At 41.9% G+C, this 25,098-nt stretch overlaps 1 protein-coding gene across 4 annotated transcripts in view; it reads right to left on the bottom strand.

Moving 5' to 3' along the window:
* Positions 1–25,098, bottom strand: part of GRAMD1C (GRAM domain containing 1C) — a 68,160-nt gene extending 43,062 nt beyond the window's left edge. Inside the window, exons 1-4 of one of the 4 annotated variants that reach the window (XM_060273745.2) lie at positions 16,355–16,569; positions 12,320–12,397; positions 6,755–6,914; positions 1,839–1,923 (exon numbers count right to left, since the gene is read on the bottom strand). In XM_060273745.2, coding sequence (XP_060129728.1) covers positions 1,839–1,923; positions 6,755–6,862 — 193 coding nt within the window. In that variant the 5' untranslated portion in view covers positions 6,863–6,914; positions 12,320–12,397; positions 16,355–16,569. Of the gene's footprint in view, positions 1–1,838; positions 1,924–6,754; positions 6,915–12,319; positions 12,398–16,354; positions 16,570–21,803; positions 21,933–24,990 lie in introns of those variants that run through there. The other 3 variants (XM_088668195.1, XM_060273744.2, XM_060273746.2) reach the window with 3 other exon arrangements.

Here is a 25,098-nt window from a genome sequence, read left to right as displayed (position 1 = left end):
AGCGCCACCTGGGTCCCCAACATGACCCCAACCAGTAGTAGCTAAACAGCTGCATTCTGTACCAGCTGTAACTTCTGAACTATCATCAAATGCAACCCCATGTAGAAAGCTTCAGAGGAGTCTAGCCTGGCAATCTCTAGTGCATGAATAATTGTGGCACGGCCCAACATCTCTTAATAGGTTCACAGCAAACAAACTGAAGCTGATAAAAAGCAGCTGCAGCCCTCAGCATCTGGGGGCTGCACACCCAAGCTGGAAACTTGGTCTTTCAGGGTGAGTGCAATTCCATCAAGGATTGGTTGAACACCTCCATCCAGGGTAATCTGCTTTCCTATTCACAGCATATCTGTGTTAGCTGGCTTTAGCTTCAACTTTTAGGAGTAAGAAGGAAGGCTTCAAGGACAGAGGGCGCGGTGCCATGGATTTTTGACCCTCTTTTCAGATTAAGAACTAGCTCTCCTCCCATTCTTTATTCTTTAAAAGGTTTTGCTCCGTTTTTTTATCATATGTAATAGTTCCTGACTTCATGTCACATATTGGAGAACAACGGTTGAAACTGCTGTAGGGTGCAATACACAGTAGGAAACACTTTAATGAATAATAACATTTCCTTTGAATACAATACTATGACTTTGCACTGTCCTTGACTAGCCAAACTTGCATTCAATGCAGCTCATGCCTAATCCAGCTGTTTACTCTTCAGTTTCAGAATGGTTGTCATATGGAAAGTATGCCTCACACAAAGAGCCAAATTGCTTTCTTGCTTTCTTTCCTACATCAGTGCAAACAGCAGCTTGGAATTTTAGAATAAAGTAGAATTGTTTACTGCAGATCTTACTAATTCTCTATTGAATATGGGCTGTTTTAAAGCTTCAGATAATGTTTCAGTAAGGATATTTTAAAAATGAGATCAGGTTAGCTTGTGTCATGGGCACATTTGAAAGCTGTGCAAAATACACAAGGGAGATATGGAGGATTTGCAAAGGGATGAAATGAATGGGCAGGGCCTTGTTGAACATTCTGAGAACAAAAGGCAGATACATCCAGAAGATTAAAGAGCAAAATGTCAGCGCTGTTCAAGCACAGAGAAATTAAAGGCAAGCAAGCAAGGCACAAATGAAATGAAATTAGCAAGAAGATGTTCTGCAAGTACAAATGAACTAGAAACCTCCCCCCCCCATCTCTTCTTAATCTGCTGTTTGAACTTCTTGAAAATGTTTCAACATTATGGCAAGGCCCAAAGATCCAAGGCTAGGGATAGGCAAATATGTCAGTTTTGGTTTCTCTTCATTTCTCTTTTTTCCAATCTTAACATCAGTTAAGTTCCCATTTTTTTAAAAGAAATCTTCATGAAAATTCACCAGCATTTCAGTGCTGATTCCTCCTAATACCATATACACATTTCTGTATTCGATTTTGCCAGATACATGCATTTTTGCAAAGCAATTTATAAACCATCGTTGTACACATTTTTATGCACACTTTACCCTAGCATGTGCATTTTTATGCATATTACCTGACTGGTGAACTGCATTGCAAAATTCTGAAAAGTGTGAATTTTAAAGAACGGCTGGGCTTCAGTTTACATACTGGAGAAACCCAGCCAGATGGGCAGGTATAAATAATTATTATTATTATTATTATTATTATTATTATTATTATTATTATTTCAGAAAGTGTGCCTCAATGAAGGTGTCCTTTAAGTTGTTTCATTTTCATCACAACAAAGCCTTCAGTATTTTTTGCATTACGTTTCCAAGTTACAAGGTTCAAATTTGCTTTAAATATAAAAATGCAACTTGTAGCTCCACTCATAGGATGCAACATTTCCCTCTTACCTACTACAAGCCTTTCCAAATCTGGCAGGTGCGAGAATTGTCTCTTAAATTCCTCATTCCTATATTTGTAAGTGGAACTTGAGATCTGCAAAAAGAAAAGTTTCAAGTAAACAAGTTTTTTTGTGTTTTATTATTATCAAATCCTCGCAGAAAAGCAAGTGTCAGAATGAACGCAACTGTACAGTGCCCACACCCAGTGAATTAATCATGCACTGTTGCCTTAAGCACAACCCAGTCTCCAGCCTTCCCTTGATCTGGCAGAAACCCTCCTGCAGTTCTGAAGCCTCCTGAATCCCAGCCAGGAAGTTGTACATGGAGTTTGCATTCCATATCCAAGGTTTAACAGACAACACAAAAGGAAATTACTGTTGTCATCTCATTGGGCAATGTGCACTTACGAAATATAGCAGTCTGGATGTATCATAGATATTAATGCAAAATGCAAAAGCAGCTGTACAGTACTCTGCTATTGCAATCCTGACCGCCTTCCATCTGTAGAAACATGCACAAGGCTGAGATGTGGATGTGAGATAAAGCCACAGAATGTGAGTGTGAGATAAAGACTCCTCCTCTGTGACTCAGGACATCTCAGACTGTTTCCAAGGTGTGGAAAGGAGCAGTGGAAAGGAGCTGTGCTCTAGCAACTCCCACATTTCCAAGGTAGCATAAGAAGAGGTCATAGAGGCCTTCCCTGGTAGAAACAGCACGTGCAAAGTTAGTACTTCACTTGGGATTCTGGAAGCGGCAAGCTCAGTCCCTGGCAGAAAATGGCATTCCATGAGGACCTAACTAGTGTCCTTCCCTTTCTTGTGCCCTAGCATGGGGAAGCTCTGGCCCAAAGACTAGACCTCTGGATTTGACCTGCAAGGGCATTCTGGGCAAACTGCACCCAGCTGCCAGTCACGTGGTATCATATGACATCAGTCACTGAGATCTGCTATTTCCATAAGCACAAAGTGCTAAAGTAAGCGATAAGGGAACTCATATCTCTAGTCTTGGCACCATGAGACCACAGTGCTAAGATCGGAGATAAGCCTCTGCCTGGTGTTTTTAGAAGATGCAAACAAGAAAAAAGGCAGCAGGTACAAAAAGCCTCTACCCCCTCTTTAAAAGGCAACTGGCAAAGACTAATATCCAATTAAGATAAGCTTCTACTACTGCTTTTTAATATAAAAGAAAAACCAGAGGTTTATCTCTGATCTCTGAGGTGTGGGACTTTAGAACAAACTTTGGAGATGTGCCTGTGCCTGCTACCATGGCTTTGAACTTTAGAGTCACCTGGCATCATATGATTCATACGACATCCATAATTAACAGGCGGGTGGTCCTCACCTTCCTTTCAGAATGGTCTAAAGCAGGCATCCCCAAACTGTGGCCCTCCAGATGTTTTAGCCTACAACTCCCATGATCCCTAGCTAACAGGACTAGTGGTTGGGGAAGATGGGAATTGTAGTCCAAAACATCTGGAGGGCCGAAGTTTGGGGGTGCCTGGTCTAAAGAGTATGGTCCAGTTCTGGATCCACCACTCCAGCTGTTTCTAGTTCTCCCCCCACCCCTTCCTTAAGCTAAGCTGTTTCAGAATATTGGTGCAAAATGATGGGCCAGATTCAACTAAATAGTTGTGCTGTTAGAAACCAGCACAGCAAGTCCTGCTAGTGCAATAGGGCTTTCCCTCTTCTCCCACCCCCACCCCGGCAAATCAGCTTGGGATGTGTGTGACAGGAGAATGCCCATAACAGCATGTTGGGGGGGGGGGGAGTGTGTTCCAAACAGCCAAGCAGAAATACTTGCACTGATGGAGCAATCTCATAACAGCCACTTTGAATTCCACCCAGCATCTTTAATGTAGAAATGGAGAACCTGTGGCCCTCTAGATGATGCTGGACTGAAATTACCACCATCCCTCACCTTACGAACCTGGTGGCTAGGACTGATAGGAGCTGAGGTTCAATACCTGGAGGGCCACAAATCTCTCCCACCCTGCTTTAAAAGATTCAGCCAGAAATCTCACAGAATAAGTGGCAAACACTGGCCAGGTCCTACTAATTTTCTTCTATGTTTAATAGCGCAGAGGATTAATATAGATGCTGCATGTATTCTGTTCATTCTTGCAGGTCATCATGTGAGATATACATCATTTTAGAGTTCTTTAAGCTCCCTTTGGAACATCAAAGAGGATTTCTCCACTAGCAAGCCGATTCACTGTAATTGTCCCTGGGTAAACAAAAAACTTCTTCAAGCATGCTTAGATTATCACAATACTCAGGCCAAAGCAACACTGCTAAAAATCAGCACTCCAGGGGAGTCTTTTCAAAGTTAAACTGCACAAACTAAATCTCTTGAGCCTCAGCACTGCTAGACCACACCAGGCCTCACCTACAAACCGCTTGGTGTATGACTGTTTTCCCATAAAGTAAACAAAGACTACCAAAAATGCAATTGTTTCTAAGCAGAAGATACGTCTAAGACAAAGAGAAAAGATATATAGCTTAAAATAGTGGAAAAAGCAGTGGAATGTGTAGGATGTTAAATAAAGCTCTTTTCCCCCCTTGCGTCTTGTATTCTTCAGCATAATCCACATGCTGCTTTTTCCAGGCATAATATTTTAGTATAAAAGGCATGTTTATGGTGGAAGGACAATTAAGATACTCTGCTTCAGTTGGAATTAAAGCAATTAGTCAGGAAAACACCAAAAGGAAGGGTAACTTCTTCATACAGCACTTAGTTGGGACTATAGCATCCACTCCCACAAGAGGTAGAGATGGCCACCAACTTTGATGCCTTTGAAAGATTAGAAGAATGGCTATGTTCTATGTCTGCTTTCAGAGGCACTATGACTTTGAATGCCAGTTGCTGTTCACTGCTGACTGGCAGCAGCTCTAGAACCCGGGGCCCTCCATACATTGTTGAATTGCATTTCCCATCATCCCTGACCAATGGTCATGCTGTGGCTGATTGAAGCTGGAGCCTAACAACATCTCCAATGGTTTTGGAGAGTCATTCCTGCTCTAGCAGTTCTGAAACAGGTGTCTTTCACATCATCCACTACCTAAGATGCTAAGGTTTAAGCTTGTGACCTTCTGGGTGCAAAGCATGTGCTCTATGGTTCTCTCCACGGACAATCTCCTGCATCAAATCTAGTTTGACTCCAATCCTTGCACAAGGGCACACTCCCTCCCTGAGCCCCTTCCAGTGCAGCCATTAAATTGGGATGCTTCCACTACTGGTTCACATTAACCATGGTTTAGTGTTATGCCTGAACAGTAAAGTGTGGTTAATTGTAACTATATGTCAGCTTCATAAGCTATTGTTTGAAGCTGGCTTGCTTCTACTCATCACAGTTAAGACTAGGTTCAGACAATACCACAAAGCAGCATTTAATTTCCAAACTCCTCCTTGCCACTGTGGTGGTGGACAGAGGCATACATAGGGTCGCTTGTGCCAAGGGCAAGGAGTTGCATTGGTGCCCTCTGCCAAAAAAAAAAAATCAAAATCATTTTACCGCAAGGGCAGGAAGCTTCTTCCACGTTTTATCTCACCACAACACCTATATGTCCTACACTCCAAAGTCTGATAGGTGATTTTTGCGTGTGTGCGTGTCCCCAGTGGAGGGCAGTTTTGCCAACCCCTAAGTACACCGCTGCTGGTGGAGGAAGGGGAGAGCGTGTGAGCCCAAGGCTCCTTGTGCCTCAGCCTCATAATACCAAGCCATGGTTTATTTTTACATGTGAACACAGCTCACAACTGCTTTCTCTCTCACACATGCTGCAGCTTTCCTATTACCTTTTCTTAACATAATCTACATTGACTCCCAGTACATTTCTGAGCACAGTTCAAAGTGTTGGTGCTGACCTTTAAAGCCTCGGTCCAGTATACCTGAAGGAGCATCTCCACCCCCATCGTTCTGCCCGGACACTGAGGTCCAGTACCGAGGGCCTTCTGGCGGATCCCTCATTGCGAGAAGCCAAGTTGCAGGGAACCAGACAGAGGGCCTTCTCGGTAGTGGCGCCCGCCCTGTGGAATGCCCTCCCACCAGATGTCAAAGAGAAAAACAACTACCAGACTTTTAGAAAACATCTGAAGGCAGCCCTGTTTAGGGAGGCTTTTAATGTTTAATAGATCACTGTGTTTTATTTTTATGTTGTGAGCCGCCCAGAGTGGCTGGGGAAACCCGGCCAGATGGGCGGGGTATAAATAATAAATTATTATTATTATTATTATTAATGTTCTACAGGAGCGTGGGCTCTCTGCATTGTTTGCAGGTGCATTTTACCGCTCTCAGAATCAGCACCTAAACCCAGAGAGCCCTGCTGACTTGCTTACTCTCCTTCTGTCTCTCGTTCGAGAAAGTTTAAGATACTTAACTTCCATAGGTCATGTGGCTCTTTTACCAAATTTAGTACTGTTTAGTCTAGAAAATAGGTGTTGTTAAAAGTGCCAAGATATTGCTGATGCACACATATACACCAACCTCTTAATATATGCATGGCCGTCATTTCGTGACCACAACATCAAGGTGTGTGAGTGAGCTTCAGCTTCACCTCAGATAAAATGTTTTTTCGCTGGAGCCAGCTGCACATCCAGATGAGAATCAGCTGAATTGAAACATCTCTATTCTTCAAGCCTTAGAACAGGGGGAGGCAACCTAAGACCCAGGGGCCGGATGTGGCCCAATCGCCTTCTCAATCCAGCCCGTGGATGGTCCGGGAATCAGCGTGTTTTTACATGAGTAGAATGTGTCCTTTTATTTAAAATTCATCTCTGGGTTATTTGTGGGGCATAGGAATTCGTTCTTTTTTTTCCTTCAAAGTATAGTTAGGCCCCCCACAAGGTCTGAGGGACAGTGGACCGGCCCACAGCTGAAAAAGGTTGCTGACCCCTGCTTTAGAAGAATCAGGCCTGTGTGTTCTACTTACATGCATTTTCTGTTCCTCTTCATTTCCCCTGAGCTGCTCTGGAGAGGAGAGTCTCCTAAGCAAAGGGCACTCTTCCAGAGGGCTAATGGCAGACAGAGGCCTGGTCATTAGTGTGATTATGTCCCAGTCTTTGGCTCAGCCCCCCTGCTACTTGTAGAGGCTGAAGGAGAAAGATTTTGGGGGGAAAAATCAGATTAACTGTGCAGTGTTTGGGCAGGTGAGATTTTTTTTTTTTGCCTTCAATCAGACCAGGAAAACATTCCCAGTAGAATCAAATAAACTAATTTTCAGAATAAAAAAATTCCTTCAGTAGCACCTTAAAGACCAACTAAGTTTTTATTTTGGTATGAGCTTTCGTGTGCATGCACACTTCATCAGATACCTTCGTGTGCATGCACACAAAAGCTCATACCAAAATAAAAACTTAGTTGGTCTTTAAGGTGCTACTGAAGGAATTTTTTTATTTTGTTTTGACTCAGACCAACACGGCTACCTACCTGTAACTAATTTTCAGAAACGTTCATGCCAGATGACACAACATCAATAATCATTTTTGTTAAGATTCAGATTAACTAAACACAGTGGTAGTTAAGAGAATGGAATCACTTCACCAGGTACAAGAGAAACATACCATTCAGGGTCACATTGCAGAGTATCTTAGAAACCTTGGCTCAAAGTCACCGAATCCTAGACACATTTTTTTTAAAAAAAAATGCCCACACAACACACAGTCAGATAGGTAAAGAAAAAGGGATCGGTGGTATTCTACTAAACAGTCAAACTAGTGTGCTCTGCAATGCTCCCAGCCTCAATGATCAATCTGGTAAATCTCAAAGATTACAATCTAAAGAAATGGCAGTATGGCTGCTGGCAGCTGCTAGGCTATCTAGAGCAGAATGCCTGAAAATGTATTTGTGGCATAAAGATGTATGCAACCTGGCTACTGCAGAAAAGATAACCCCACAATATAAAGGTTTCCAAAGGTTTAGAAGATCCGGAACATTTTTAGAAGAATTTTAGACAAATCCAGAATAGTAGTAATGTGGAGCTTTATCATTTGTACCAATACAAATAACCTCCATGAATTTTTGGCATGTCCACTGCAAGAAATATAGAGCTCTTAATGTTTCTACTAAAAGGCTTCCCCACGTATCTTCCAATATTCATGACAAATCAAGAGGACAGGTACATGGCCTCCTTTGTAATTTCTGATGGGGATGTGGGCTTGGGAGAGCACATATTTCTTTCAAACCATGTTCGGTCATGTGATTTGGGTCCAGTAGGTGTCAGAATTTAATCAATGCTTGGAGTGTTAAGACTAGGTGTGTTAAGCCAGAGCCTGTGCATTAAGATGTGTGCTAGACACTGCTAATCCTTTAATTAAGCCAAGTGTTGAAAGGTTAATTAAGGTGGCTAACTTCATTGTGAGGAAATTGCCTGGGCTGGTGGGCCATTAAGAAGACTACAGAGGATCAAAGGAACTCTGCGTGACACAACAAATGGGTGAGGCTCCTCTTCTTCTAGGGATGAAGCCAAGTACGTTAGGTTAGACGGTTAGGGTTCAGAGCCATGATGTGACAAATGAGTTATGTGATCTAGAAGCTGAAGAAAAGCTGCAGAAAGTAACAACCCCTGTGTTGCAGACTTGAGTTAAAATACCAAAAAAAGAGGCAACACGTCGACCAATTCCAACGGGCTTACAGGGGTATGACATATGTGTATGACCCCTGTTCTGCAGATTGTATATAAACACTAAGTTAAAAAACTGAAGAAGACCAAACCAAAACAGTATGATTACCTTGGATCACTGTCTCGCATGTCGTTATAGTTTATAAAGATAAAAACAGATATATTTCGCCCGTTGGAATTGGTCGACGTGTTGCCTCTTTTTTTGGAAGAAAAGCTGCAGGCCATGGCAGATGTCTGTTTGAATCCAGGGTTATGCCTATGGGAGAAGCTAGACCATCTTGGAGTGTAATGTTGAGAACCCTTCTGTCATAGGCTCAGGTTGTATATGTGTGTAAATAAACCAGAGTCTGTACTGTGCCTCATTTCCAGAAGCAAACCCAAACCCTGGGTAAGCACACCTGGAAAATCGCACAACTCTGAGATTGGGGTGGCGTGTAACAAAAAATTTAACAGCCTTGAGACTGCTGTGGGATGAGGTTTAAAAATCTCTTAATAAATAAATCCTTGCCAGTCAATAAATGTTTCATAACAATTTCATCTAGTTTCTTTTTGTCCATGCAACAGCTCAACATCTTGCTTGTCAAGACAGAAGTCAACACTCAGTTCTTTTAAGAATTCTCCATCATGCAGAGATCTTAAAGTTTGCATACCAATCCAGTCAGTCAGTTCAATTACAAAGAAGGTAGGATGTCAGGAAAGGACCAGTATGCTCCTGGAATTTTAAAAGGTGCATTCACACTTAATTTTTCAATCATGCCCCAAAGCAAATTCACTTGACTAGATTTTTGTTTCCCCCTTCTGGGATTGTCAACACAAACAGGGAATTCAATACTGGAACAGTCTTAGGACTGGGGCACACTGTGCTCAAACATACTTTCTCACCAATGGGAGTGAACTCTTCCTTCCCAATGCACAATCCCTATAACAATGGGCAATACACATACACACATCTGTACTGAATTTAAGAAAAAGATGAAACATAGCTACATGTTTCATGTATAATGTGCATAATGTGTAGGTTGCCCGTAGGAGAAAACAGCTTACGTGGATAATGGGAAGCGTAAGATGCTGTTCACAGCTGGGAAGTAAGAAATAAAAGTAATGTTGCCTGCACCTTCAACTCACATGAGAGCTGAATGGGCAGAGCCAGTGCTGCAGATTCTTCCTCAGTTCCAAATATGGTCCCTGTTAAGAATTAGTGGCTTACAAGGACAGGGCACTACCATAATCAGCCAAAATCCTCATCGCACCACAACTACCGGTACTATGGCCAATACAGCTTCATAGCCTCTTGCTATGACAGCTCTCAGAGTAGAGGATATAAAACGATATAGAAGAGGAACAGCAGAAGAGGAATTAGGAACAAGAGTTTATCTTCCCATTCCCCAAGCTCTATGATGGAGGACACAACTTCTCTTTGGTAGAAAAAGGAAAGACATTTCTGAAGCCTTATACCTTGCTTGAGATATATATTTTTTCATATATTAGCTGTTTTTTTCATATGATGCTGAGTGGCAAAGAGTACCAGGCCACATATGTATTTTGTATAAGGTTCAGTTACTCAAGTAAACCCCAGAAACTAGTTCTTCCAGATAAGTAAGGCAATCCTTCAACAGCCTCCCAAACCAAAGTATGGATGAACACACACAGACACGTAAAGGAGCTTTTCAATAAATCTGCATCCTGCCTTATCCGTATTTTGACTCTTAAACACATTTGCAAATACTTAACAATCACTTCCCTCCTGATTGGGAAGGTGATAGAAGGCATCTGAAAATAGTGTTTTTAACATGACTCATATATGCCTCAATACACAGTGCTCCACACTGGCAGCACTGTTATGACAGGGCGACTGATCATACTTCCGCTGTGATCTAATCATGTACAGAATCTCCTTGCTTCCGCAACCCTCGTAATTTGCACCATGATTTTCATAAAGCTTCTCTAGCTCTGAAGAAATAAGGTTTCTGTTTCTCATAAATTAGGGGTTTTTTAAGGGAAAAAAGCAAAATGCTTTAAAATTTATTTTTTATTTTTTTATTGCAAGCTTTAAAATGCTTTAAAATATATTTTTTATGGTTCCGGTTTCCGCCTGCAGGAATGGCGGACCTGTTTTCCATCTCTCTGACCTTTGTAAGGAATTTGGCGGTTGCTAGGGGAGTAAATGGCAACCCCCTACCCTCTCCGGGGGTTACGGAGAGGGGCCGCTGGCCCGCGATGCCCCCAGACCCACTCCGACTGTTTTTGGAGTGGGGGGAGCTTGGGCTGAGCACTTACAAGGGCCAGGACTCCCGGACGCTAATCTGCATGGCGGGGATTTCCATGGTTAAAGAAGATAATTAGGCTTAAATCTATGGACATACTTCAGAAGGAGGGAAAGAAGCGCTGTTTACTGCTGAGAAATTTATGCTGCCGAGTGAGAGGAGTCAAAGATTGTACTGCATCTGGAAGAAGGATTGATGGGGACGGAGCGATAAGGGGAGTGAGTTTTTATTTTATTTTTTTTCTTCATATTGTTGCCTCGTACCTTCCCGGACGCGATGTCCTGGCTTGTTTGGAGTGAAAGAGAAGCAAAAGACTGTGTGAGTTGAACCTTATAACTGTTGTTACTGAGCATATTTTTTTAAAGATGTGGAGTTGCCGATGAGAAAAGCCCCCCCCTAGTCGGACGGAAGGAGTTCTGAATGCGTTCGGAGGATTTATGAGCTGTGACGCACTTTAAATTGGAGCAGCGACCTGAAGCTAAGTTCAGCTATAGGGCAAGGAGATCCATTAATTTACCAAGAGTCTATGGTTTGATGTTTGGGTCTCCTGCCTGGAAAAGCTGTAAATTCTATAATGATCGTAAATTTTCATGGCCATGAGAGGAAAGCGAAAGTGATTTGAGCTTTTTAAGATGGCGCTACTTCGAATTGCTTCAACGCAACAGGAGCTCCATTAAGAAGATTTATGGGGAGGCTGGACTGATTAACTCACACAGGAGAAAGAACATCTGTGAGACTTTGTTTGATATTTATATCAGCAGCTGGGAAACAATCGTGAAAGTGGAAAACATCTATGTGACTGTAAGGGGAAGATCTGGATTATTATGAACTTGAAGGACGATTTGAACTTTAGAAAAAAGACGGCAGTGGACAGTTGCGAGGAATTCCCAATTTCTTGAAGCATGGGAACCCAAATAAAAAATTCTTTAGATGATTTGGCATAACATTCGGTCTGATTGATATATATATGTGTATAATTTGAAATATTGAATGTGATATAATTGGTTTTAATTGGAAAATTAATAAAAATATTTTTTTTAAAAAAATAAAATATATTTTTTATTGCAAGCCAAAAAAACAACAACAGCTATTTAAGAAGACTAGAAAATGTTGTTTCCTGCACTCACTGTAAGCCAGGCTTGAAGTTTTAGAAATTTCCTTCCTATTATATACAGAAATAACCACATGGCACACAACAACTTAAAAAGCTGTGCACTTATATTTTGCAGGGCAACAGGCTACCGATTCATGCCAAGTACAGACGCTATGGTGAAAATAAAACCAACTCAAACCATGCCAACTGCCTATACAGAAGCGATTATTTTTAACATTTAATTGAGATCATATCCTCAAACAACAAAACCACAAAGAACCCACATTTATGATGTTTTTCATCGTTGCCTGGCAGCGTAAAACTCTTAAATACTTAGGAGTGGGTGATTTTGTTGTTGACGCTTTTATGCATGAGTATTATCTGAAATGAATCTAAAACAATTGCTTTGGTTTTCTTGGCTTTATTTTCACCATGGTTAATGTAGCAGGAATTAAGGAGATTCTGGATCAAAGGGATATATTTCTGTTATACTACTATGTAATGTTTAGCATATCCTACTTTGCTTGCTGGGAAAGCAGTTCAGGATTTCCAAAGTCTGTTTGTAAGACCCAAGATCTGAGCTATTTAGCCACCAAGCTGAAATAAAAAAATTAAGGTTTTATATATATAATAACTGTTCATCAATGTACCAAGCAGACACGTACACAAATGTATGGGCCACATGTGTGAAGTTGACAAAATGTTTCTGAAATGTACTCGGAGTCGAGAGTGAATTTCATGCTCTTTATTCAGCTCATAGTCATCAAGGAGAAGAGGAGAAGAATGGCTCTTTTCCCCAAACCATCTGCTTATATACATTATTTACACAATGGGCCTTGCGTGATTGGCTACTTCAGGGCTACACCTGTGGGCCAATTATATTGTGGATTGACTTCTGCCTGCAGCCTGATTGGCTGCTCCTACAGGCCAATCAGGTAGCAGATTCACTTCTGCCAGCCGCCTGATTGGCTGCTCCAGCAGGCCAATCAGGTTGCGGATTCACTTCCATCTGGAGTTGGATTGGGTAGCTCCCGCTGATTCTGAATCCTATTGTTCTAGGATTCAGCTCAGTACATAACAGTTTCCCTGCAAGGAAGGAGGGGGCGAGGGAACCTTCCCATTGTCTCAGGAATTAAAGTGATTACCATCTCAAAGGAATGGCCAGACTACTAGGAAGGGCAATCAGAGAAGGCATTATCAGATAGCCTGGCAGACAGGGGATAAACAAAGTACAGTACAGTACTCAGATTTCTGTTGTAGACCGCCCTTTTCTGTGATGTAGGTATGATGTATCTGGGGGGGTGGTCTTGGGCTACACCCCTTCTGTGATGCTTCTGGGGGTGGTCTTGGACTACAGGGTGGGCAATTTTATGTCTTATATAAGGGCAGGCACGCCTTTGTTCTAGGTCCTCCTCTTTCTCCTGCCTGTGAGGGGGTACCCTGTTGCAACAGTTCAATAAAGATGAAGCTTACTAGCTGCTTTGCTTCTCAAAAAGCAGAAGACATCAAGAAGAGGTGGCAAGAATACACAGGGGAATTCTACCAGAAAGATATGGAGGTCTCATACACCCCAGGTAGTGTGGTTGATGACCTTGAGCCAGACATGAGAGTGAAGTCAAATGGGCCTTTGAAAGCATTGCTAATAACAAGGCCAGTGGAAGTGATGATATTCCAGCTGAACTATTTAAAATTTTAAAAGATGATGCTGTTAAGGTGCTACACTCAATATGCCAGCAAGTTTGGAAAACTCAGCAATGGCCAGAGGATTGGAGAAGATCAGTCTACATCCCAATCCCAAAGAAGGGAAGTGCCAAAGAATGCTCCAACTACCGCACAATTGCGCTCATTTCACACGCTAGCAAGGTTATGCTTAAAATTCTACAAGGCAGGCTTAAGCAGTATGTGGACCGAGAACTCCCAGAAGTGCAAGCTGGATTTCGAAGGGGCAGAGGAACCAGAGACCGAATTGCAAACATGTGCTGGATTATGGAGAAAGCTAGAGAGTTTCAGAAAAACATCTACCTCTGCTTTATTGACTACGCAAAAGCATTTGACTGTGTCGACCACAACAAACTATGGCAAGCTCTTAAAGAAATGGGTGTGCCTGATCACCTCATCTGTCTCCTGAGAAATCTCTATGTGGGACAAGAAGCTACAGTCAGAACTGGATATGGAATAACTGATTGGTTCAAAATTGGGAAAGGAGTACGAGAAAGCTGTATATTGTCTCCCTGCTTATTTAACTTATATGCAGAATTCATCATGCGAAAGGCTGGACTGGATGAATACCAAACCGGAATTAAGATTGCCGGAAGAAATAGCTGCTTTGCTTCTCAATATTCTCTGGTTGGCCTCTGTTATTTTCTCCTACCGATGGAGAACCTACAAAGGACTCTATGAGGGCTCTTGTATACCCCATAAGGGAATAAGGGCAGATTTTGTTTATTACAGAGCAAATGTTTTACTTAGCTCGGAAAAACAAAAACAATTTCCCATATTCTACATGTGCTCCTGAAAATCCATGAGCCTCATAGGCTCTCCCATTAACAGACAATGGAAAGTTTGGCCTCCGGCACAACAGAGGCAAGAACACTCCCGATGAGCTTGTGAATACTGTCTAGTCAACACCTTGCAGCTTTAGGATGGGGATTAAATCACCACAAGACACATACATCCAGAGGTGTGCTGTCTTCAATGCCCAGTTAATTGGCAGAGAGAAACAGAAATGCTAGAGGGGTCAGAACAGACCCAGCAGAAGCCAAAGAGCAGCATTTGTGCAAGATTCTCCTGTACCCATGCCATGCTTGCTTATTTGGAGGAATGATTTCCTCTGGATTACTGAGCCATGTAAATGTATTATGAGAAATATGTTCTTGCCCATTCCTTTGTATTCCCATTAAACCACAGAAATATAAGCCCTCTGCAGCTATTAGTCCTTTTATGCCCAGAGCCAGTTTGCAACTCTTTGACCACTGTCTCCCACAGCATGTGACAAAGACACATGTCACACAGTGAATTTGGCGAGATTTCCCCAAGTACTACTGATCCTGACTTAGGTGCAGTTCTATACGGTCAGAGGGGAGTCAGCCCACCAAACTCAGCGAGACTTGTTTTGAGAAAACAGATACAATAAGGCTGTTCAACAAACTTCACAAAATGCAGTTCCACTCAAGTGATACTTTCTGATTATCTTTGTGTGCTGGAAATCAGGATTCCTCCTTCCTGCCCAAATCACCTATCCCAGATATCCACATGTGGGTGTAATGTTAGCAGGGGATAAAGGTGTGTCGGTCCAAATTGCACAGTCAATCCTCATAAAGTATGAGGGAACTCAGCTGGCCTTCACATGCTGAATTCTAATGTGTTATATTATATTTAAACATTATAGCTGTGCATGTATAGCCTGCAGGGCAGACACACCTGTTATGCAAGGTGGGAGGGTACAGTTTTGCTCCTACATTTCACAGAGGAAGAAATCCAGGGGGAAAGGGTTATCCAACCCAGGTCACTGTTTTTCTGCAGTTTTTTGAAATTATGCTTTCTCCATGCCTCCATGGAATTAGCTCCTCTCTAATGCTATCTGTATCAAATGCTATGTACTCAAAGCTAGATAACTTTATTATTCAGGCACAATTCTCTGGGCTCCTTCCAACAATATCGCTTCACTATATCACTGAATAAATTTATATTAAAATTAATTATCAATCCCAAAATAGTTGAGCACACTGATATGCATTCTAGTCAAATTAGATTACGTCTGCAAACTGCTTAGGAGCATTTCAAATGTCTCAATTCAATGAAATAGATTTAGGCCCCAAAGAATCCTGGGAACTGTAGTGTGTTTAGAATTGTTTGGAAACCCTTATGTCCTTTTCAGCAAGCTACAATTCCCACACTCTTTTAACAGTCAATACCCAGGGAACTCTGGGTATAGCTGCTCTGTGAGAGGAGTAAGGGTCTCCAAGCAACTCTCAGCATCCTTAACTGGTTTTCAGGATTCATTAAGAGAAGCCATGGCTGTTTAAAGTGGTATAATGCTTTAAATATATATTGTAGATGATCACTTAGTGTGTTCTGTGCCTCCCTTCATCTTTTCCCATAAAATATTGTTTACTCTTGTCTCAAAGTATACACTGGACTAGAAGACAATGTGACCAAAACCCAACTGAACTACTAGGATGCGTGCCTTTCAACTTTCATATAATGCTTGCTAGGGGGAAAAAATAACAGCAGCATCTAGGCATACGGCACCGTTAAAAAAGGAGTCTGAATAGGGGACGCACACACCAGATATAGCTAATGGTTCAATCCAGTCAGACTCATAACAAGTATCTAATAAGTTTAAAATTCTTCTATACCCTTCAACTTAGTTCTTGTTGATGTGCTAAAACTGCATCTATGCCACTTCATTAATAGGTGGAAGCTTGGATTAATTTAGGCTTTTCCACCCACAAACAAAAAGACCCATGCACATAGAAAACTAGCCACAGATAAACCCTAAAGTCTTTTGATTTTTTTAAACTAAGTAATCTTGGAACATCTGATAGAACCTACCTTGAAAAGAAGAGTATATCCTCTAAGGGCGAATCAGCATCAAATCCACTGGGAGAATATTCCATTGTATGGGGCTGAGGTGTGTGTTGTGGCAAGCATGCCAACGTTTAGAAACATGGTCCGGTTGGTTTAGAGGTACGGTTCTCTTGTTGTTTTCACAGCTCCCTTAACTATATGTCCAGGAGTACACTTGGGAAGATCTGTGCTTATCCTAAGATGCCAGATCACTGTTAGGCATGGTGTTAAAAGTCAACTGTTTTAAACGTTTGAGAGCATGCTGCCAGCAATTATATCATTCACGTGTTTGTTATGAATCAGGATGCAAGAACAGGTCGCAGTCAGCTGTGAATAACCCTGCCAGGTGTTACTGAGACACCTAATTAGCACAGCAAAACATGACAGAAAATGACAGTGCACTACAATTACAGTGCGTTATAGTGCTTAATGTGTTAAGTGAGGTATGTTGCCACCTGATCGGGCTCATGTGCCTCCTACAGCAGCCTTCCCCAACTTGCTAGCTCTACAGATGTTTTGGATTACCATACTATGCTGAATTTTGTGAAATTACTGGGCATCACGAACCAACCATACTCAGCACAAGGAGAGCTACTCTGCTTCACCTTTCCAAATTATTATTTTTTAAAAAAGGAGAAACAATAGACTTGTCACAGAACTCTTTGTCTCCCACTGTGAAAGCCAGATTTGCAAAATCCACAAGTTACTAACCCACCTTTCATAGAATCATAGTGTTGGAAGGGCTCCTGAGGGTCATCTAGTCCAGGCATAGGCAAACTCTGCCCTCCAGATGTTTTGGGACTACAACGCCCATCATCCCTAGCTAACAGGACCAGTTGTCAGGGATGATGGGAGTTGTAGTCCCAAAACATCTGGAGGGCCGAGTTTGCCTATGCCTGATCTAGTCCAACCCCACTACAATACATGGATCTCAACTAATGCATCCATGGTGGATGTCCTCATTTAACTGTTTTATAAATATTTTAATAATAGAAAATTTGTGGCCTCTATTGCATACAAGCATTTAAATGCATTTTAAGGGATTATTACCCCACCCTTCTAGTGTAAATGCACTACACAGGGTGGCTTATAAGATCATTCATTAAAAACATACAGAAACATTGCAAAGGAGACAGGCTCAACAGCTGATCATCATGAAGGCCACCCAAGGAAAATTGGACTTTTGGACTTGTAAGCACATCCTTCAACCTTTATTGCCATAAATGTTTTCTGTTTTTAACAATGATAAACCTTTTCAAGATTTTACAAGGAATTTTGGTATTTGATATTTTTGCTAAAATAATATTATGGAAATCTACACTGATTCTCTCTAAGTAAACATTAGTGAATTTACAAGCAATGTTTCCCAGCAACATCTAGTCTAAACCAACAGCCCTTGGGGGGGGGGAATCTGTGAGAATCCAGGCTCTCTTCTTACTTGAGTTTAACCACACACAAAAAAGTCTCTAGAGGTGCAATTACAGCTTCATGGAAATATTCACAGCCCAACAACTAAGGCTTAATTAACAATTGCGTCCTACCTTTCTACATCATTATACAGATTAGCCGAAAACAACATTCCCTGCAGAAATCTGTTTCCTGCTAGTTGGCCTCAAGAATCACAATTGGCAAGCATACAGAAATGAAACTTAAATCTCAGTTCCTTGTTCTAAATTTGCATGTTTACCACCCTTTAGGACATTTTTGGGAAAAGAAAAAGGAATAGAACAGTTGATGTGGTCTCTCTGATGTGTGTCAACCCAAACTACTTTTAATTAGAATGAAATCACACCAACTATAAAATCCTATGCTTATTTATTCAGAAGCCAGAGTCTTAGTAACTGTTTTCAAGCACTGTACTTGCATGCGATAATGAACACATGTAGAGGGCCACACTCACGAGCCACATTCACAAGTCTACCCACTCAGTGGCCCTGCCCCTGTTATGGCCCCGCCCTCTGTTGTCTTCTTACTAGTCCTGTCTCCACGTGTTTAAAGGTCTAAAGTAGGGAGCTACAATATGAATAATATTATTATTATTTATACCCCGCCTATCTGGCTGAGTCTCCCCAGCCACTCTGGGCGGCTCCCAATTGAATATTAAAACAATACAGCCAGATGTACAATACAATACAGTACATAATGTAGATTCTCGTGATTCGGAACCCTGCATTATCACCCTTCTAAGACTGCATTCACATAGCAGTTTATTTCATTTTCACAATGTTTCCCTGTTAATTTCCATATTATGTTTGAGCTCTCTCATGATGTAAAATCCACTTCCAGAACTACAGTGGACCATAATGCAAGTTTACCACTCATTTCCATATTATTTGCAAAGAATTTCCCCCCTCCCCCAAGTAAATAACACAAAACTTTGCACTAAACTTGCACTATATTCCACTATAGGTCCAGAAGAGACTTTCATGTCATGTGAACGCTCAGATATAATGTGGAACTTAACAGTTAGGGAGAAGTCATGAAAACAGAATAAACCACCATGTGACTGCAGCCCCAACTGCACAGGCACTTGCAGCAGGCTCTCTACTTCAGACCTTCCCCCACAACATGTGGTTGGTGAATAGGCAGGGCCAATGAAAACACAACGGCAGGGGTACGGCATGGCCTCATTCTCCCATCACACAATTGTAAGCCTATTAGGGAAGAACAACTCAGAAAAGGCTAATGTGTTCAATGGGCCTCATAAGTATGGGTACTCATAAGTACGTTTAGGATTGCTGCCACAGTTTGATGCCTAATGTTCAGAGCTTCAAGGCTCCACCAGAAATTCACAGAAGCAAGAAATAATGGTTTTGCTAAACTCTAGTATAATGGATTTAAGATCCATGGAGCAAAATTTGACGTTTCCCCTACTAGCCATTTATTTAAATATTTATTTATTAAATTTGTACACCACCCTTCATCTGTAGATCTCAGGTGAGGAGATTCAAGCTGAGAGAATGCTGTGTGATGCTGAGGATCTAACACGCGAAGAAAGATCTCAGCTCAGCAGCTGATTCACTTCATCAGCTCAGGTATTTAACTTCTGACTCAAATTTCCTATGCTAAGAGTATGATTAATAATTTAAAATTGTAATCAAGGATGGCTCAGATAATGCTTCCATGCCTGGAGCAGGTGAGCAAGTAGCATTGGCCGAGTGATCGGACTCCCCTGTTTCACAGTTTACAGGTAGAATGGTTTTTTTAATACAGAGAGATTTTCAGGCTGTAGACTTAAGCCACTTGGAAATTATGATTTCTTAGGCAAAACTAAACATGACATCATTCACAAAATTAGCAGTTGGGTGAATAGCTTTTAAGTGTAAATATCAGGTACAGTGGCCAATCCAGTCTGGGATCCAGGAACATGAGGGCTGGACTTTAACCCTTTGCACCCTGTGCTTCCAATCAGATCACTTCCACCTGCTATTTGTACTAGAAGTTTTTATTGGTGCGAATAGAATCGTTCCTTTCCCGTGTGCCTCCCCAATCCCAAATTTAGGATGCACTAGGAGGCAAGGATTAAAAACCCCTCTCTCCCTCTGCGTAGCTTAGTCAATACAGCATAAGACTCTTTAATCTCAAGGTTGTGGGTTCGAGCCCCATGCTGGGTGAAAGATTCCTACATCCAGGTCCCTTCCAAGTCCCAGCTCTACAATTCTATGATTCCCCTCACCAGGTTCGCAGCCTGGGTCAGCAACCCCACTTCCCTGGCTTTATATACCTACAAAACCAATCACACAGTTGCTAAACCTTGTAGTTTTCAGCAACTGCAACTGCTGAATAATAATAAAGCCCAGTGGCACAGCACTGGAGTGTACTTATTTATTTATAAAAGTATTTTTATACCACCATATCATAAAATATCACCGTGGTGTACCGTGATAAAATGTAAAATACCTTGAAAAAAACAATACAGATAATTATTAAAGTGATTAGTTAATTAAACAGCCACAAAGGCCTGTCAGCATAAAAAGGTATTCAAGAGAGGCCTTATGAAACTTCCACATTCTTAATAACATAATAAGAGCCTGCAGGATCAGGCCGATGCTCCATCAAGTTCAGCATCCTGTTCCCACAATGACCAACCAGGTGCCTACAGGAAGCTCACAAGCAGGATCAGAGTATTCTCCCCTCCAGCAAGTGGAGTTCAGAAGCATTACTGTATCCAGCTATGGATCCAAAGCACAGCCATCAGGGCTAGAAGCTATTGATAACCTCATCTTCCATGAATTTGTCTAATTCTCTTTGGTAGTCAGCACTGCCTCCTGTGGGAGCAAGTTCCCTAGTTTGACTATGCGCTGTGTGAAGAAGTACTTTCTTCTATCTGCCTTGAACCTGCCACCATTCAGCTTCAATAATGTCCACAAGTTCTTGTGTTACGCGGGAGAAAAACTTTTCTCTAGCCGCTTCCTCCATGCCACGCATATCTGTATAAACTTCTACCATGTCACCTGTTAGTTACCTTTTCTCTGAACTAAGAAGTCCCAAACACTTCGACTTTGCCTCCTGCTGATCATTTCAGATTCCCTTTTCTGAACCTTCTCCAGCTTTACAATACCCATTTTGAGGCGAGGCAGCCAGAACTGTAGCGTTACGTAACCCTCTGGTTACATAAACTTCAGGATGCGAATGCGGCAAACCCGGAAGTATTTTCCGGGTTTCACTGCACGCACATGCGCAGAAACGCTCTACCGTGCTGCGCACATGCGCAGACATGGTCCTCAGGTTGCGGAAACCTCGGGATCTGACTGGACCTCCAGTATGGATCGCGTCCGCAACCAGAGGTACCACTGTATTCCATATGCAGTTGCACCATAGATTTGTGTGACACAGCATTATAATATTGACACTTTTATTTTCAAGTCCTTTCCTAATGATCCCTAGCATGAAATTTGCCATTTCACAGCTGCTGCACACTGGAGCGACATCTTCATTGAGCTATCTACTGTGACCAAAAGGTGCTGTTCCTAATAAGTCACAGCCAGTTCCATGAGCATATATGTGAAATGAAGATATATATTTTTTGTCCCAATATGCAACTTTACACTTTATGCCGAATTGCATGTGCTGTTTTACTGCCAATTTGGAGAGGCCCTTTTAGAGCTCTTTGCAATCTCTTTTTGTTTTAATGACCCTGAACAATTTAGTACCATCAGCAAACTTGGCCACCTCACTGCTCACCACTAACTCTAGATTGTTAATAAACAAGATAAATCAGTAAGCAAGCCCTGGAACCTTACAGTGCTGCTGTTGATGACTCAGTGTGAAATACATCAGTGAGGTCACTTCTCTTTAAATCAGCATACACACAGTGATCATTACAATCTCCCCAAGCTGTAAGAAGGGATTGACTAATTCAAACTGTTATAGAATGCAGGTTGCCTTGGAATAGAGATCGCTCATACATAACAGAGAGAACCCATGAAATTACCCAAAAGCTCCAGTCAGCATTCCAGTTGTATGGCGGGGAGGTTTGAATTTTCTCTGTACACACACTAAGGTTTTCCTCCGAGTCCACCAACAGCTGACTGATGAGGCCATGATCCACTTCTTGAAGTGCCTGTGAACAAGGAATAAAAGTGTGCAGCTTAAAAAATTGGAGTAAAATGGAGCATTTCTAGCTAAACCTTTAAGGCTCTGGATAAGCCACGAGGAACAAGGAAGGAACATTTCGAATCTACTTTGTTCTAATTAGGTTATAGCATTTCAAAGTCTTTTACCCCTTGATTAGTTCATTGCAAGCACACTATGCCTTTCATTTGTTGCACACAGGCTTCACATCTTCAGTTAAGGTTCCACTAATTCAACCAGCACTCTATATGATATATCTGGAGGGAAAGTTATTTTTACCCATCCTCTCTTTCCATTCCAGATAGCATGTTCATTGTCAACTGTAAATGCTGCTCATAGTGTTGCTGTAAGACAGTCCTGGACATCCACTGCATTTCCCCTTTGCCGACACATGAGGCAGAATTCTAAGAGTGTTTGAGAGGATTGTACCACTTCAGATTACAGGTGGGATGGTGGTGGTCTGGGTGATGCTGTGTGTCTTAACTACACCGTACTTGCAAGGAAAAAACAAACAAGATGGTTCAGTACAGTGGAACCTCGGTTTATGCCTACCTCCGTTTACGAACGCCGTGGACCCGTAAGTGTTTACATCCGGGTTCTGCAGTGTCAGATGCGCAGAAGTGATCTGCGCAGCGCGTGTGTGCATAGAAGTGCTCTATCGGCGCTTCGCGCACGCACTTAAGTGTGCCTTCAGCAAGCGAACGCCTCCGCGAGCGAACACCTCCACAGAACAGATTGCGTTCGCAAACCGAGGTACCACTGTAATTTCCTTCCCACAAGCAGAGATTTGTTTGTGTGAGGATGTATTTTAAAAAATGATTCCCTACCTACAGCCTGAAGTGGTACAAACTTTAGCCCATTCTACAGCTTGTGTAGATCAGACTATAATCAGCACAGCACTGAGAAAAACTACCTTTTTATGTGGGGCAAGTGTTTGCCTCCCCTATTCCCTTAGAAGGTATGTCCTCTCTCACTCTGCTACTGCAGAGCAGGATCACTCAGCTGACCACAGAAGGTTTTAAGTTCTTCTTAAAAACCAGCAAAGCTAACCATCTGACATCAATATCTGCCATTTTGAGAAAACTTAGCTTTGAAGTCTGGGAGTTTGGAGCAGTGTGGCCACATTCCCTTCGAATCTGTCTTCCCAGGGTCACATGCCAGTGGTGGGTGGGGCCAGAAACAAAAGAGGGCGGAGCAACAAAAGTTGCTTTTTTGTGTGTGCAGTAGGTTGGTTTGTGCATACACTCATATCCCTCTGTCCTCCATCCAAATGAACAAAAAGCATTATCAGAAGTCAAGGGCGTATTCTAACCACACAGAAACACTCAAGGAGGGTGTGAAGCAGATCATGCCCCCCCCCCGTGCCTGTTTTTTAATTTTATTGCATGTGCTAGAAAGGAAAAAATATACGGAACTACTAGGCCATAATTCAATGTTTCTTTAAAAATGAAAACTACAGCACAATAGCCTTTATATGTAAATAGCAGAAAATAAATTTGACACTGAAAAGGAACACAGGATTATCACCACAGGACCAGTATATAGGTAAAGTATGCTGGTCCACATCATGCCTCAAGACTCTTGACCAAAGACTGCCAAAATAGCTCAGTCAGTAGAGCATGAGACTCAATCTCAGGCTTGTGGGTTCAAACCCAACTCTGTGATTCTATGAGTAAACAGTGGAATTGGTAGAAACAAAGATATTTGAGGGAAAGTATATGAAGTTCCCATGGGTGGACAAGAGAAACAGTGCTCTTTATAAAATCAGCTTTCACCCAGCCTAAAATGGGATTCTTAATGTATTATACAGTCAAACCTTGGTTCCCGAATGGCTTAGTTGCCAAACAAATCGGCTCCCAAACGCTGCAAACCCGGAAGTAAGTGTTTTGGTTTGCAAACGTTTTTCGGAAACCGAACATCTGACACAGCTTCTGCTTGAGTACAAGAAGCGCCTTCAGCCAATCGGAAGCCATGTCTTGGTTTTCAAATGGTTTGGGGAGTTGAATGGACTCCCAGAACGGATTAAGTTTGAGAACCAAAGTACCACTGTATATAGAAACGTATTTTAATGCACTAGCATTATAACACTATACAATTTCAACAGTATTTGCGAAACGACAACCACATGGTAACGGACGACAAATGTTTACTTTTAAACTTCTTTTGTAAATGAAGTTTACAAAAGATAATGGCAGTGAAGGGTTTCATTTTAAATTCATTTGTAAACGTTTTCTGTGGAAGGCTACAAAAAAAGCATCCTCAGAACACTCCAGAGCTGGGGGGCGGGGGGCGGGTTTGGTGGTAAAAAAATAAAGGACAAAGCATAGCCCTATCAGGTATTGAGTTTCTTAGCCCCCCTTTACCAGTACAGACCAGTTTACAAATAATAATAATAATAATAATAATAATTTATTTATACCCTGCCCATCTGGGCGGCTTCCAACAAAATACATTATTAAAATACAATGGTCCTGTAGCTTACAGAATCTATAGGATCAAAACGTTTTAAGAACTAGCATTTTAAAACAGGTTTATGTGCGTATTAGGATTGCTCCTCCCTCTATTCCCCTTCAGGACTCCAGCACCATTTAACAGCCGTGTGTCAGGCAGAAGTTCAACAAGTGAAGTTCTTCCTATTACTGGATCTGCATGGCAGGAAATTTGAACCCTTTTGCTTAAAGATACAGAATTCCTGCAAAGGAAAAAAATTGTTGGGCAGGAAAGAAAAACCCCTTGACCCATAGCTGAGTGTTAAGAGGAGTAGCAAGCAGCAAATTTTCCCTTCAAAAGGGGAAACTTTTTAGACCTCAAACGTCTACCTACTTTATCAGCAACGACTACCGATAGTTTGCAAGAAAACAAAAAAGAAGCGCACCTGGCAGGAGAGGACTCTGAATACAGGGACGCTATTTGAAACCTCCAAGTCCGCAGCCATCCACCAATAGGCTGAAGAACCTACAGTATTAAATTTTGCTTTTGCAAAATGGGTTGGGGGAGCAGAGGAAGCACAAAGTGCAAAGTCAACGGGCAAAGATCGCAACGCTTACCATGGAGAGAAGAAAGAAGATGCAACCTGCAAGCGGGTTGTCTCAAAAATTAGCACCATAGGGCTGCCTGCAGCAACGCCTCTCTTCCCAGCAATTTAAAGGGCCAGC

Source organism: Zootoca vivipara, chromosome 4 (assembly GCF_965207765.1).
Source record: "Zootoca vivipara chromosome 4, rZooViv2.hap1.1, whole genome shotgun sequence".
NCBI classification, from domain to species: domain Eukaryota; kingdom Metazoa; phylum Chordata; class Lepidosauria; order Squamata; family Lacertidae; genus Zootoca; species Zootoca vivipara.
The sequence above is the reverse complement of the archived record's forward strand: the minus strand, read 5'-3'. Positions and strand labels throughout refer to the sequence as shown.